The sequence below is a fragment of the Camelus ferus genome, chromosome 3 (genome assembly GCF_009834535.1).
Source record: "Camelus ferus isolate YT-003-E chromosome 3, BCGSAC_Cfer_1.0, whole genome shotgun sequence".
In the NCBI taxonomy this organism is placed as follows: Eukaryota; Metazoa; Chordata; class Mammalia; order Artiodactyla; family Camelidae; genus Camelus; species Camelus ferus.
In genome coordinates this window covers 115,965,187-115,981,757 of record NC_045698.1, presented here as the reverse complement: position 1 = coordinate 115,981,757, position 16,571 = coordinate 115,965,187, and the positions used below count along the sequence as shown (strand labels likewise).

The window sequence follows — 16,571 nt, the reverse complement described above, 5'->3', positions numbered from 1 at the left end:
CATATAAATTCCGATTTGTTTCTCACTTACTTATGCAATGTGACTTTCACCAGCAATCAGTCAATGTTCTTAACCACAACAAACTGTTGCCTCAATCTTTGAATTTACATGAGTTGCTGTGTCCTAAGGTAGACACAGCTCAAATTAAACCTTACCTAATTGTCCACTCGTATCTTATTCAGACTTGAGCTCTCTTTTCTGTGTTGACATATCACCTGATAGGAGCCTTAGCTTTAGCATTTATTTCACTGATTTGTGTTTCGTTGATATAAATGATTTCATATCTAAACTCAGTTCATTGAAGATATAGACCGTGTTCTAACTCACTGTTGTCTTCTCTTCAGCACCGAGTAGAATGTGTGTGAAATAGAGTGAGCATTCAGTGAGTGTAGAATGAAAAATAAATGAATGGAAAAGTTATTCAAGAACTGATTTGTCAGTTTCCCTCAAATAATATGAATATAAGTTTAGCAAGATCCACACTTCCTGCTCATTAGAAGCAGAACAAGATTAATAATTAGCTTCCTATTTTGTATTGTAGCAGACTTGTGTCTAAAGGAACAATAGTTAACCTGGCATCCAGAAACAAACCATCACCTTAAACCAAAGAATGTCATTGATACATATTATGAAATTCCTGTTCCAATAATACAGAGCAGAGTTTCCAGGTGTTTTTGAAATCTGTGTTCTATCAATGCCAGTCTGCTGGGAAAAGCAATGCATGTGGAAACTTCAGCAAGGACAGCAATTGTTTTATCCAGGCGTGGGGACTCCAGCTTTCAGGAAGATGACATGAGAGTCATCCGGCTGAAAAGGGCTTTAGCTCTCACCAGCGATGCAAGTCCAGTGAAGGTGTTTGTCCTACATTCTGCTTGAAAATGTGTACTGCTGAGCGCCATGGAGTTTGTTCAGCCTTCTGGTTAATAAATATTCATTGGCTACATACACTTCTGAAGTTATTATGGTGATTTGATTGATATTAGATATGTAAAATATAATTCTAGCACTTAAAATCTTAAAATTCATTTGAGGAGAAATATATATACATGGAAAGCTACTAAACGTATAGAGTAGTGACTCATCTAAGCCTCATGACTGCCCCCTTGAGGTCGCTTGATTAGCTTCCTGATGTTAAAGATGAGGAAAGGGAGGCACAGATAAGAAGTGATGCAGCTAAGCCTTGAATTCTGGTAGCCTAGCCTTAGACTCCAAGCTGTGCTGTCTCTCAGCTCTGATGACGAGTGAATTGCATGTGTGATGACTGTAGATGACTGGATAGGGAAATTGTCTCAGTCCTCAGCTTTCAGGAGGTTGTATTTGAATAAGCCTTAAATCTTCTTTAAAGAGGCTCCAACAATGCAGGGGAGAGGGATAACCTGAGCAGAAATAAAAGCAAGAGTGCAGATATGTGAATATGCAAGTCATGTAGAGAAACTATGAGGGTATACATTCGACTAAGGGTTTGAGTTATGTGTTTTAAAATCATGGAACTTAAGTTTTAAAAGGTATCCTGAGTCCAAGTCATGGAATATCTAAAATTCTAGACTAAAAATATGAGCTTTATTTGGTCAACAGTAGGCAATATTGATGGTCTCCAAGCAGGGCAATTAAGTCAGTCTGCCAATGTCTACTACGGTAGTAATGACGTCAAGGCACTGAGCCAAAACGAAACCCAGAGTATATTTCATTAAAATTGTGTTAAATAATTGATTTGTAATTTTTAAAACTAAATTGAGTGAATTAATTTGATATTTCTTTCTTCTTTTGCCCAAATATACAGGAATTCACAATTAGGGTCCATGACTGTCAGAAACGGTATGTACATTCTGAGGTTCATCTTTGTAGAAAGTAGATCCACCCTTAGTACAAGATTCTTTAACTAAAAACAAAGAGGGAGAAGAAAGAAAAGAAAAATGCAAAAAAAGAGAAGGAAGAAAGAAAGAGAAAGATAAACTCAACAGAAGCTAAGAGGCACTAGAGTTGATCATTCTTTTCAATACTCTATATTTAACAAACATTTAGGTAATTGCTCAACAATAGGTAGCAAAGTACCGCTGATGAGTGGATGGCAAACATGAGTCCAAACTTGGAGGGAAAGGTATAAAACTTTAGACCCACATGTGGATATGAGACCTGTGCTGACTGTCAGCGGCTCTAACCCACCTGATTTGCCTCCTCCCAGCCCTGTCATGTTTCTTTCAGAGGCATGCTGGGTAGGAATGGGTCATCAGCAACTGATTTCATCCTTGTGGGGCTCTTTCCTGGGTTTCAGCACGCCATTCTCCTCAACTCCATGATCATCTTCATCTACATCCTTGTTTTCCTGGGAAACGTACTTCTGATTGTCTTGATTTGGGGAGACTCTCGGCTCCACACGCCCATGTACATTCTCCTCAGTCAACTCTCCCTCATTGACTTGACATTAACGTCTACCATCGTCCCCAAGATGGCCTCTAACTTCTTCACTGGGAGAAAGACCATATCATGGGTTGGCTGTGGAACCCAGAGTTTCTTCTTCCTGATGTTGGGAATGTCAGAATGTCTCATCTTAACTCTCATGGCTTATGACCGCTACGTGGCTGTCTGCAGCCCACTGCGTTATCCCACCATCGTGAGCCCCAGGGTCTGTCTGCACGTGGTTGCTGCATGTTGGATTGGAGGCTCTGTAGGTTCGTTTATCCATACGGTCTACCCCATGCATTTTCCCATCTGTGGGTCAAGGGAGATCCACCACTTCTTCTGTGAGGTCCCGGTCCTCATTAGGCTTTCCTGTGAAGACACCTCGGCGTATCAGTTAGTGGTGGTGGTTACAAGCATTGTCCTGCTTGTCGTGCCTTTCAGCCTCATCACAGCCTCCTACACGCTCATCTTCCTCGCTGTCCTCCGTATGAACTCTGTGAAGGGCAGGAAAAAAGCCCTGGCCACCTGTTCTTCCCACCTGACTGCAGTGAGTCTCTTCTTTGGCCCCAACATATTCATCTACATGACTTTCACTTCCTCCCATAGTCCAGAGCAGGACCAGGCTCTCTCGGTTTTCAGCAACATCCTCACCCCCTTGCTGAACCCCCTCATCTACAGCCTGAGGAACAAGGAGGTGGTGGCCGCTCTTATGAAGCTGATGGGGAGATGTGGGGCGTCTTAGTAGACGAGCAGTACTTCCCAGCTGTGAAAAGGACATGCTTGTGACCACGGGCAAAGCTACGGGTCAAAATTTAAATGCCAGAATGGTGTTGTGTATTTTCAGAAAGCCCAGAAGATTGCGGGTCTATGTAAATATGTGATTTTCTAAGCATCCAGTGGAGATTCCTTTACTTTTCATTGGGGCATGACTAAGTCAGCAAAATTAATAAAATTATTTTGTACTTTTAATTAAATTTAGTCTGAAATCTCTGAGGTTATTAGAAATTTTCTATAAATAAAATAAGAATCCATTTGTGGATCTCAAAATGAATTCAGCTTCTTTGTGTTGGCTTAGTATTAAAAGTAGCAAGATTATTTGAAATCCAATAAATAAAAATTATTTAAAGTGAACCAGGGCTGAGTGAATTCCAAAGTCTAACATTTAAATAAGTTTGGTACCTTTTGTAATGCGAGATATTAAGGAAAGGGGTATGTCAAACTACCAGATGTTGAGGTAAAACTTATTTAAGTATCTGTTAGATGTTATAAGCACACACTCTTCAGGGCAAGTATCATTTTATTGTGTACTTGGCGCCTATAATTAGTTATTACAGACACCATAATTAAATATATACAAATCCCATACTCTAACTTAAAAGGGAAGATAAGACCTACATCACTAGTCTACTGAACCGTGTGGGTTTGGTGTATTCAGTCAGAAAACTACATGATGCAACTCTTACCCCTCTTCTCTCTCCCACATTTCTCTGCTGCCCCGGAATGAAACCTCAGGAAGTCTCCACGGATGGTTTGCTCGCCCTTAGACAGTAAAAACTCCCCGTTCATTTTAGCTATAAAAATCGTCTCAATTGAAGAACTTCAACAAATTTTCTTGCCTCTTATGGCTATATACATATATGACTTTCCTTACTCAAGATTAGGTATTAAGCCAGTGGAATTGATGGAGTGCGGGAAGGAAAACAGCTTCATTCTCCTCCTTTCCCTGGGCAACCTGTGCCTGCGGGCTGGACCCTCTGGTCCTGTGTGGCCTGATCCCCGATCACCATTTCCATCTTCCAACTGCGGCTAGACCTGTTTGACTTGGTGGGTCTGACAGAACCCAGTTCTAATGGGCAGTTCCAGATACAATGTCACTTGGCGCCCCACAGTCACGCGTCCCATCTCTACCAGGACACAGTAACGTGCCAAGAATTTTCTTTTTTTATTTTCTTTTTAAGCATTTTAAATTGAGGTATAATTAACATGTAACAGTATGTTAGTTCCAGGTGTATAAGGTAATGATTTCTTATATGTACATACTATGAAATGATCACCACAATATGCCTAGTTATTATTTATTACCACACATAGGATTTTTTTCTTGTGATGAGAACTTTAAAGATTTACTCTCTTAGCAACTTTCAAATATATGTTACAGTACTGTTAGCTCTCATCATCCTGCTGTCCATTACATGCCAATGACTTACTTGTCTGGTAACTGGAAGTGTGTTTCTCTTGACCACTTCACCCATTTTGCCCATCCCTCAGCTGCTGCCTCTGGTAACCACCTATCTGTTCTAAGCACTTGATTTCGTAACTTGCAACATTACTGAATTAGTTGATTAGTTTAATAGTTTTTTGGTAGTGTCTTTAGAGTTTTCCCTATATAGTATTATGTCTTTTGCAAATAGTGACAGTTTGACTTTTCCCTTGCTGATTTGGTTGCCTGCTGTATCGTCTTCTTACCTAATTGCTCTGAGTAGGATTTCCAATATTATGTTGAATAAAAATGGCAAGGATGGGCATCCTTGTATTGTTCCTGATCTTGGAGAAACTTTCAGCCCTTCATCTTATTTAGAAAACTCTCTGGGATTCCTGGATCTGGATGTGTTTCCTTCCCCAGGTTAGGGAAGTTTTATGCCATTATTATTATTTTTTTTTTCAAATAAGTTCTCTGTCCCTTTATCTCTTCTCCTTCTGAAAGCACTAAAATGCAAAACTTTGTCCACAGGATATTGTGCTATAAGTTCTTTAAGCTGTCTTCGCTACTTTTCATTTTTTTCCTTTCTTCTGCTCTGATTGGATGAGCTCCTCTGCCTGGTTTTCAAGTTCACGGATCCTTTCTTCCACTTTAACTATTCTGCTGTGGAACCCCTCTGCTGTGTTTTTCAGTTCTATTATTGTATTTGTCCTCTCTGTGACTTCTATTGGGTACTTTCTCATTATTTTTTACGTCTTTGTCGAAATTCTCTCTTTCTTCATGCAGTGTTCTGCTGGCCTCAGTGAGAATCTCTATGACCATTATTTTGAACTCTTTACCAACTAAATCACTTACCTCCATTTTATTAAGTTCTTTCTCTGAAGTTCTATCTTATTCTTTGGTTTAGAATATATTCCTCTGTTTCTTCATTTTCCTTGACTCTCTGTGTTGATTTCTGTGCATTAGGAGAAATAACCACCTCTTCCAGTCTTAAAGGAGTGGCTTCATGTATGAGATGAATCTTATCATTTTAACCTTGCTCTCATTCTTGGTTGTTTCTCAGACCTTTGTGATTGTCCAAGCAGATTTCTTTATTCTCAGTGGCTCCCAGTAACCGAGGCTGTGCCAAGGCCCATTGATGCCCCAGAGAGGAGGAGCTCAGTCAGCACCTAGACTCCTAGTAATTGGAATCCAGACCCTCCGGCTGGAGCTTTAAAAGCGTGCAAATACACCTCTTTCAGGGAAAGACTGCAAGATAAAATTTCCTTTCTGATCACTCTGCATCGAGCCCTGTGGTAGTAGCCAGTTAAGAAGTGTTTCTTTTTCTTCTTCTTTTAAACTTTTTGCAGTTGATTATCTTATTTATTTACATTGATACAGACTCATTTTACATTCTTATATCCAGACACTAATAAATGCTTTATTTTAGAAAATTATGAAGGGAAAAACAAAGGAAAATTTTCAGAGATGCTCTCTGTTATCCTAAAACAATTACCACATGAGAGGATCTGGAAATGCAACGGAACATGCACATCCTACAGGCCAGGGCTATGGAGATAGTGTTTTGCTCTGGCTGGATGGTGGAGAACCTTTAACTGCTGAGAATGTGTTTTTCTTTCCTGAACAAACACTTACAGAGGTGAAGACAATGATTCTTAGTTAGCATTGAATGACTTAAACACACTTCTGAAAACAGAGGTCAATAGAGTGAGTGGTGAGAACCAAGCCCCTTGCAGGCAGCAAGGCAAAGGTCTAGGTTAAGAGGTCATTAGTCAACCCCAGGCCATGGCCACCTGTGGTCCAGCAGAAGGGCAGAAGCTCCACTCACACCTGGCTTAGAGCATCAGAATTCAATAGTCGGGGGACAAGAGGCCGCCATTTTGGGGAGCTCATCCTACCATATGGACGCTGGTGCTGGCAAGGGCCATTTTGGAATCCTTCATCTATCGTATCACTGAAACCCAGCCCCACCCACCAGAGTTTCAGCACCAGCACTCGGACACCTCAGGCCAGGCAATTAGCAGAGCAGGGACATAGCCCCACCCACCAGCAGGCAGGTTGCCTTAAGACCACCTGATCCCACGACCACCCAGGACACAGCCCTGTCCACCTAACCATACACAACAGTGTACAGGCACTAGCCCCTGGTCTCTGAGTGCCCTGCTAGAGGATTTTGGACCCAGTTCCATCAACAAATAGGCAAACACTAGCCCCAGGAACAAACGGGCCCCAGCTTCACTAACCAGAGAGCTGGCTTTAGCCTTAGGACCAGCCTCATCCACCGTGGGCAAGCACCAGCTCCAGGAGTCCCTGGGCCCCAACCCTGCCCACCAGTGGCCTGACACACCAACTCTGAGACAACCTGGACCCTACAGTCAGAGATCCAGAGACCCAGTGATGCCGACAAGTGAGCCAGCTCTAACCCTGGAATCTTCTGGGTCTCAATCTCATGCACCCAATGGCCAGCACTAGCTCTGGGACCAGCCTCACACACCAGTGAGCAGGCACCAGTCCTAAGACACCCTGGGCCTTGGCCACACCCACCAGTGGATGGACAGCAGCCCCAGGACCACCACAGCCAGGCAGCCTGCCACGGCAGGACACATCTGATTCACTGGAAGGCTGACACCAGCTCTGAATCAATTTGGGTGCCTCAGTCAGCTGCGTGGGATCTGGTCACACCAACCATGGGTGAACACCAGCTTCAGTACACCATGGACCAACCATCAGTAGATCAACACCAGCTCTGGGATCCCCAGGGCCCTGCAGCCAGAGAACCCAAGACCCAGCTCTGCCCATCAGAAAGCCAGAACTAGCCCCAGGATTCAGCTTCGCTTACCTGTGGGCAGGCACCAGCCCCAGCATCCCCTAAGCCTTGACCCCAAACACAAACAGGCATACATAAACCCCAGGACCACTAAGGCCCCTGGCCTGCCTTGTAAGGACAGCCAATACACTTGCAGAACACCAGCTGCAAGATACCTTGGGTTCCTCAGCCAGCTGCCCTGGGATCTAGCGCTAACCAGATGGCTAACATTTTAAAATCAGCAAATGAGTCTTTCATTCGAACTATGAGCACTTTTCAAAGAACTGCTTTTACTCTGGGCCCTGGGATGGAGGAGTCTGTCATAAGTCCTTTAAGAGCCATTTTTCAGTTCACCACAGCCCAGCAAGTCTTGTGGGCGTGAGCCCCATTGGCCTTCAAGGTCAGATGTTTTTCTGGGACTCATCCCTCAGATGCCTGTCTTAAAAGTTGGGGTGAAAGATGAACCCTTCAGACTAGCTCTGAGTTTTGAGTTTAGGTCTTCACATTGTGGGTTACTGCACTGGGGGTGGGGTGCATGGCAAGACTGTCTCAGACTTTCCCACCTGATTCAGTGTAGGCTTTCCTCTCGTATGTCTGATGTGAAGAAGTCATTCCACTAGTTTTTAGCTTTTTTCAGAGGAAATTGTTCAATAGACAGATGTAGATTTGCTATGTCTTGTGAGAGGAGGTGAATTTAGGATCTTGCTACATTGCAATCTGGAACCAGAATCTAGACCATTAATGCTTAAAGTGATTGTTAATATACTGGATTAATATCTGTCACATCTATCATTGTTTTCTATTTGTTGCTCCTGTTACTTTAATTTTTTTATTGAAGTATAGTCAGTTACAATGTGTCAATTTCTGGTGTACAACATAATGTACCAGTCATGCACATATATACCTATATTCATTTTCATATTCTTTATCATTAAAGGTTATTAAAGATATTGGATGTAGTTCCCTGTGCTATACAGAAGAAATTTGTTTTTTTAATTCATTTTTATATACAGTGATTAACATTTTCAAATCTCAAACTCCCAAATTTATCTCTTCCCACCCTCTTTCCCCTGGTAACCATAAGATTGTTTACTACGTCTGCGAGTCTGTTTCTGTTTTGTGAATGAGTTCATTAGAGTCCTATTTCTTTCTCTTTTTTAGATTCCACCTATGAGTGATATCATATGGTATTTTTCTTTCTCTTTCTCTGCTTCATTTAGAATGACGATCTCCAGGTCCATCCATGTTGCAGCAAATGACATTATTTTATTAATTTTTATGACTGAGTAGTATAAATTGTATTAATATACCGCAGCTTCTTTATCCAGTCATCTGTCGATGGACACTTAGGTTGTTTCCATGTCTTGGCTATTGTATATAGTGATGCTATGAACTGGGGTGCATGTATCTTTTTGAATTAGAGTTCCCTCCAGATATATGCCCAAGAGTGAGATTGCTGGATCATATAGTAAGTCTATTTTTAGTTTTTTGAGGAATCTCCACACTGTTTTCCACAATGGCTGCACCAAACTACATTCCCACCAACAGTGTAAGAGGGTTCCCTTTTCTCCACACTCTCTCCAGCTTTCATCACTTATAGACTTTTTAATGATAATCATTCTGACTGGTGAGAGGTGATACCTCATTGTAGTTTTGATTCACATTTCTCTGATAATTAGTGATATTGAGCATTTTTTCATATGCCTATTGGCCATTTGTATGTCTTCATTGGAGACTTGCTTGTTTAGGTCTTCTCATTTTTGGATTGGGTTGTTTGCTTTTTTGGTTATTAAATTGTATGAGCTGTTTATATATTCTGGAAATTAAGACTTTGTCAGTCACATCATCTGCAAATATTTTCTCCCATTCCATAGGTTGTCTTTTTGTTTTGCAGTTGGGTTGCTTCCATGTCTTGGCTATTGCAAATGTTGTTATAAACACTGGGGTGCATGTATTTTTTCAAATTAGTGTTTTTATTTTTTCCATATATGTACCTAGAAGTAGAATTGCTGGGTTATATGGTAGTTCTATTTTTAGTTTTTTAAGGAACCTCCAAACTGTTTTCCATAGCGGCTACACCATTTACACTCCAAGCAACTGTGTATGAGGGTTCTCTTTTCTCTACATCTCTGATTCAATCTGATGGCTCTCATGTCTGTCCTATTTTTCTTCTTACTCTTTTTAATTAAGAAATATTGAGTGACCAATATTGAGTGAGACAATTAAATTGCTGTGATTAAAAAAACAATCTATAAACAATGAATAGTAGACTAAATGCCACAGGGATGACTTCTGCTCTGAGGCTCAGGGCCTGCTACAGATTAGACGGGTCCAGGCCACAGAAAGTATCCTTTGGCGCCGCCCCAGGAAACCTGTTCCATAACACTGCTACAACATGCCCATATGTGTCTCCGATCCCATACAACATTCTTGCAGAGTCCCTGCCATGGCCCAGGTCGCCTGCTGTGGCCAGCAATGATACATCACCTTTTCTGCATGAAGGCTAGGGCCATTGCCAGCTCTTACACCAATCTTGGCTCTGGGTCTTCATCTGCACAGAGACAAGTAAGGATAAAGACAGAGGAATGAGGAAGTGATATATCACAGCCCTTCTCCTGGCCAAGGGGGTGGCCCTGAAAAAAGCCTTCGGTGTTGCAAGGCCCTGTGGCGTAGCAGCAGCACGGGCTGGATATTGAACAGGACACTATCATTTCGCGGTGGCCACATGGCCTACCAGCTTGTTGAGCTCCTCATCGCTGCGGAAGGCCAACAGCAGATGGCGCGTGACTCACCACACTGCTTTGGCACCCGGACTTCGAGTCCAGCGCCGACCGGTGGACTTTATACTAGGTGGGGGGGCGCCCTGTTGCATGTTGCAGCCGCCAATGGGATAAGGGCGCTCTGCAGCCTCGTAGCCCAATTGGCTGCTTTGCTACGAGCTTTGCAGGCTCTCCAATCAGACGAGACCTGGAAAGCCGCTTCATTTGCATACGGTCCGGGACCCAGGCTGCGGAGTGCAGCGCCGTGCTCAGCGGTCTGGTGTGCGCGTCCTTACCGATGGTCGCGTCCTTGGGAATCCGAGGGCTGCCCAGTTGCCTCTGCCGGCTGGAAGGCAGGGGAATGGACGTTTTAGCTCGGCCACACTCCTCAAGTCCCCGTTCAGGCTCGGGTTCTCTCCGATGTTGCTGGTCCCAAGCGGATAGACAGAGAGCAAAGATGTCCCTGCCAGGCTGTGGCCGAGGGGGGCCCTCCAGAAGCCGCGAAACACCGAGCCCAAGACTTGCCCAAGAGTGTCGCCTTACTGATGGGCGCCAGACCCCAGGAGGTGGCAGGACGCGCCGGTGGCCAGCTCTCCGCAGAGGCGCGGTCAGCTCTGAACGCAGCCTAACCCCGAGTCCGAGGTGTCGGGGAAGCCCCCGCAGACCAGCCTGGTCTTGGGAAGTGGAGGGAGTGGTCACCGGGAGCCTCACCGTGAGAATAAAATCTTTACAATTAACGAAGGAGTCTGCAACAAAGTCAACCAGCAGAGGTTGCTCGTGCAGAGGAAGAGACATCGTTCTCTGTCCCTAAACGAATTCCGTGGCTGATCGAAGATGCGGCATTGAGAAATTTTACGACAGTCATATACTCCAGACAAAAAGAGACGTGAGGAGTTCTTGTATCTGTGACCAATGTGTTCCGGTTTTCTGCTGACTTCTTTTCACATCTGCCTACTTTTTTTTTTTTTTTTTTTGGCATGTATACACCACTTAATTCCTCTGCTTCCACCTTTCCGCTATTACAAATAATGCTGCTAGGAACATGGTTGTACAGTTATCTCTTTGAGATCTTGCTTTCAATTCTTTTGTATATATACCCCAAAGTGGGATGTCTGCTTCATAATTCTGTGTGCCTCCTCTTGTTTTTCGCAAAACATGAGCAACGTCTCCCGGTTGCCTTTGTGGCAGACTCCTTTCATCCATAATTACTGCCGTGTCCTGTGAAAGTTTAATTCTGACCAGTTGACTTACTCGATCATTATTTGTACTGATGACAGTGTTTAACTGACATTTCTTCATTTCTAAATAGCTCTATAAATACTTGAAAGATTTGTCAAGTAGAAGTGGCTCATGAACACATCCCTAAAAAATTCAGGATCTTTGTCTTATTTAAATTACGTCTCCAAATTGAGTTAAGATTCCATTAAGAAATGAAGCACTTCAACTTTGTACCACTGGACTTGGGGGAGGAGAGGGGGTACCTTACTGCTTCCCGCTGCCCAGCATGAACCCGTGGGGACCTCACTTTCTGAGTAACTTCAGTTGTTACCTAGTTTGTGGCTTTCCATCCCCTCCCAGGCACCAGTCTTCCCTTGAGAAAAACACTAGGTGTGCCCTGAGGCTACCTTTGGACCCGAAGTGAGAACAGTTGCCACCACCCCTCCGACACCTGAGGGAGGGAGGATGGAGCACCGATACCCAGAGGGCTTCAAAGTTACCATTGCTGGGACTCCACGGAGAAAGTAAAAAGGAATGAAGACACTCCAAAGTGGGAGGGCACAGCCTCCTAGTTTCAAGATAAGAGTCAGGAAGATAGTCGCCTGAAATCTGAATGATGTAGCATGGTCAGAGAGATCCAGTGAGTCCCTAAGGTCGAACCAGTGTGCTCACGCATTAAAATAAGGAAAGTATTCTTTGTTCATTTATTGCAGGGGCCCCCAACTTCTTCCAGGCTGCATACCACTTTAATATCCCAAAACTTCTAAGGCTCCTTGCACACACACAGACACCCAGATCTGATAAAGAGCTACTACAGAAATCCCAAAGTGACTTAAAGTACCCTGGAACCTAACTTTCTTCCCTGATGTGAAGTCCTAAGCTAGGGTGGTCCAAGAACGACCAGTGTCTCCCCTTCCCATTTTCCACCCCATGGTCCTGTGTGTCACCTTGGTTCTTTTCCTTTTGTTTGTTGCTAGTCCCCACTCCATAGGCAACTATACCCTAATGGGTTTCATTTATCCAGTTTGAAATACTCTTCCAACAATGAAGTGTTCCAGGGCGTACATTAAGTTTAGGTAAACAGTGCTGTTTTACACTTCACCGTCTTCTCTGCAGCATGCTGCCACAGCTCAGTGCTCTAAGCGCTACTGTGACTCCATGTGTCCAGCTCCTCTGTTATCTCCCCGGGGCTTCAGCATACTCTGCAGCCTCCATCCCTTCCACCTCCCCCAGTGAGGGGCATTGGCACTCTCCTTGCCCAATGCCCAAGATTACAGTGCAGCAGATGCCCGAGTGTGCATCCCTCTGGGGGCCTGGGGAGGACTAAAGAAGGAACACCTGGAAGTGGGGTCACTGGGCCCAGGGTCACGCCCTAAATCTGATGACATCCGGCAGCAGTGGTGCAGGGGACAGAGGGTGGCAGCTTTCCCATCTCCATCAACCCAACAGTGTGAGTCATTGCTCTTGCAGGGCATGTGATTTCTCTGCTCCCAAAACTAAGGAGTTTGAGCATCTTCTCCTGGGTTTCTGAGCCCTCTGGCTCCTCTTACGCACTTGCTTGTCCACACCTCTGCCATGTTATTTTCACTCCAGTCACTTTTGGCTCTTCATGATTTGCAGGAGCTCTTTGCAAGTCTCGGTACGAGCCACACAGGTCTGGACACTGTAAACACCTTCTACTGCTCTGTCTGAATTGACTCCGGTCATGGGGCACTTAGTTGAGCAGAAGAAGCATTTTTTTTATAAGCCCAATCATCTCACCTGAGGAAACCATTCCCAGGCCCAGATGGACCCCAGCTTGTCAGATGGTGGCAAAAAGGCAATGGCAGTGTTCTCGTCAACCACTGGGTGGTTCTTGTGTTCATGAGCCCGCTCCCCCCATGGCAGGGCAGAGCTAGGGGAAATCCTGCCAACCACAGCGAGAGGATGGGCAGCAGTCCGCAGGTCTGCGCAGAGCTCAGCCCCATCCTCGGGACTGGCAATAGCCCTGAGGCCTGCCCTCCCTGGCAGGTCACACCCGGGGACAAAGCGGCACCTGCACCAAGGACATTGCCAGCAGACTCGCTCCCCTGGAGTTCTCCGTACCTCTTGGGCATGCAAGTCACGTCAGGGCCCCACCACGCGCACGCCCTGTGGCAGAACCAGGTCCACTGCACAGCTCCCCACGCTGGCATCCCCCGTAGCCACCTGCCTGCTTCCGCAGTCACAGGGATGTGGGATCTCCTCCAACAAGATTCATTAACGGTCCTGTGCCCTCCACCTCATCAAACCACGCTGGCATCTCTTTAGCACAGCAAACCAGGGCTGGAATTGCCACACTGTAGGGCAGCACATGGTGTACTGTCTAGGTGACTACCGGGAGGTGACCTCTGAGCCCTCAGGGTGCCCTGCCTGTCTGTGTGCCTGGGGCCATGGGCCACACTGGGTGGTCTGACCTTTTGGGGTGGGGCAGGGGCTTTGGGTCCTACAGCTCCACCTCCTGAGGGGCTGCAGGCTAAGGCCAGCCATGTGGGGAGTCAGCACGCAAATGCAACGGACCACACAGACGGAGGCTGTGGACACCGAGACTCAGGGAACCCCACCACCACCACCGAGCTCTGCATGCTTCACTGGATTGGTCACACACAGATGCGGGAAAGCGACGCTGCCCTGACTCCACGGGGAGAGGACAACAGAATCAGGACTTTTCCTGATGTGCCTCTCCCCTTGGCTTATGATAACCTGTCTCCTCTCCCAGTGATAAACCTTCACCGTGAGCACCAGAGCCTTCAGTGAGCTCTGGCAGCTTTTCTAGCAAAGTTTCCAGCCTGAGGAGGCAGGTCTTGGGCATTAATTCCCTCTAACCTCCCAGCTGGCCTGACTCTCTTAAGTTTACTTAGTTTGACCCTCTCAGGCTGGTCTCCCAAAGAGCAGTGCTAGCCCATACCCGCTCAGGGCGTCTTGACTCAAGCTTGACATCACCTAGGCCTCAGCTGGCGCAGTACCTCACTGGCATTTCCATGTGCAAGTCTCAGACCATCAACGAATGCAAGTATCTTCTTCCGTATTTTGTTGTCATCAAAATGCAATGAATTTCTCAACTAGGAGTGTGAACACAACCCTCAGCATTTGTCCCTACTCCCCTTGGACAAAGGATCCTGACACTGAAAACAGGCTACAGTGGCTAAAACATTATGCTGTACACCAGAAATTGATAAGATGTTGTAAACTGACTACACTTCGATAGAAAAATTTTTAAAAATAAAATAATTAAAAAAGACAAGGGGTTAAGGTGCATTAACCCTCTGTATGCTTGAAATTTCACATGTAACTACTGAATCCCCCAAAACTTAACTACAAATAACCTACTGTTGAAAACAAGAAAGCAAGCGGGGAGGGTATAGCTCAAGTGGTAGAGCACATGCTCAGCACGCAAGAGGTCCCGGGTTCAATCCCCAGTACCTGCTCCAAGAGGAAATTCATGAAGAAACCCAATTACCTCCCCGTCAAATACAAACAACACAAGCAAAATATGTGCTTTCGTTAAAAAAAAAAAAAGAAAGAAAACAGGCCACAGGTCCCAACTATTCATGACTTTTCTCACTAATCTCTAATAATAAGAATTGGAAATGTATCTCAGTATTGAATAAATAAATCGATTTCTTTAAAACGTGCTCCCTGCCTTCTGGCAGACAGAACTGCTTGTTGTCTGCCCACAAAAAGCCCAGCCTAGGTTTCCCTTCACTCGTCCCTCTGTGCGGACCTCAGACATGGACAGCCAAAAGAACCTGGGCTGTGGGGAAGGCACACATTCACTCAGACACTGCTCATCCAGGTTGAGGGCAGGAGCTCGTAAAGATCCTTCACTGCATGACGTTTCTGGAAATATTTCAGCACAGATTTGAAGGAGACTGAGAGCAGCCATGCAGACAGACATCTGGTAGAGGAACGCTTTTCCACGGAGAACAGAGGCCCAAGGTTGGAAAGGCCACTGTGACTGGTCAGTGGGGAGCAAAAGGTGGGAGCTGACCTGAGTGAGGGCAGGCCAGTGTGGAGTTTTCACCACTGGACATTCAGAGCTGCTAAGTGGGACGCCAAAGCTCGCTGGAATCAAAGGTCACCCGTGCTGGGGACATTCCCGGCCTACTGGACACAGGCCAGGCAGCTCCCTCCCATGTCCCCACTGCTTCTGGAACGGGAGCCAGGGAGGGGGCCAGAGGCACTCCTAGGGCTAACCCCTGATCTGAGCCCACCCACAGAAGCCCCCGACATGGGGCAGTGCACAGTGCCTCCTCTGCGACCAGCCGGACTATGGGGAGGAGCTAGATGGGAGGAGGGATGGCAAGCAAACTGACTGGAGCAGGTCCTCTTTCCTGGGCTCTGTGAGCGCTGGCTACCAGGCAGACAGGCCACCCCCAAGCTCACAGAAACATAAGAGGCCAGCAGTGCCAAGGGCCAGTGACTCCCAAGTCTGAGAGGCTTCATCCAGAAACGGGCCATTGGTCACAAAGCTGTACTTTCCGGAATGACTCACAGCCCTAGCCACCATCCTAAATGTCTGTCTGCATCAATTCTTGAACCCTGTGACCTTGTCACTTTGTGCTGCGTTTTTGTCACCTGGACTGGCCTGCACAATGACACTACTACTAAATCAGGGGGTTTGTTAAATCTGCCTAGCAGAAGAAATATGAGGGGAAGCCAGAGGTAGCAGGAGATGAAACACCACGGAGCGGCCTGGGGATGGCCTGAGCCTGGCACGGCTCCTCCTGCCCCAGGGGGAAATCTCGGGTCAGTGAGGGACAACCAGGCAGACAGGGAAGGACAGTGATGGTAAGGCCGATTCCTGGGAGACTGCCGGCAACCAAGGGACAGAAGGAGAAATGAGAGCAGGACAAGGAGACACACTAGGAGCAGACACACAGAGCCTGAGGACCGTAAGCAGAGGCGACAGGTTCTGACCAGCCAGCCCACCCGACCCAGGCACCCTGGACATTCCTTTCCGTGACGCTCATCTGAAATGTAACCTTAACTGGCAGGCCCAGTGCATGGGTGGGGTGGGGGGGTCTGAGGGCTCAGGTGTGCATGTCCGGTAGAGCAGCTCTGTCACCGGCTGCACTTAAACAGGGCAGGTACCTGGTCTGGACAACCTAGACTGCCTGGAGATGACGACGACCACGGCCCACGGAGACCCCAGCAAATCCGACAAGAC

At 46.1% G+C, this 16,571-nt stretch overlaps 1 protein-coding gene across 1 annotated transcript; it reads left to right on the top strand.

Annotated features, from left to right (window-relative positions):
- Window positions 1–2,120: 2,120 nt before the first annotated feature.
- LOC102511739 (olfactory receptor 2T27) lies at window positions 2,121–3,347 on the top strand. The gene has a single exon (XM_032468108.1). The coding sequence runs from the start codon at window positions 2,207–2,209 to the stop codon at window positions 3,140–3,142; it is 936 nt and encodes a 311-aa protein (XP_032323999.1). The 5' UTR covers window positions 2,121–2,206; the 3' UTR covers window positions 3,143–3,347.
- The last annotated feature ends 13,224 nt before the right edge of the window (window positions 3,348–16,571 follow it).

Bases quoted from the DNA above. Each gene is read 5' to 3' on its own strand.
- LOC102511739 (XM_032468108.1), top strand. From the start codon at position 2,207: ATGCTGGGTAGGAATGGGTCATCAGCAACTGATTTCATCCTTGTGGGG.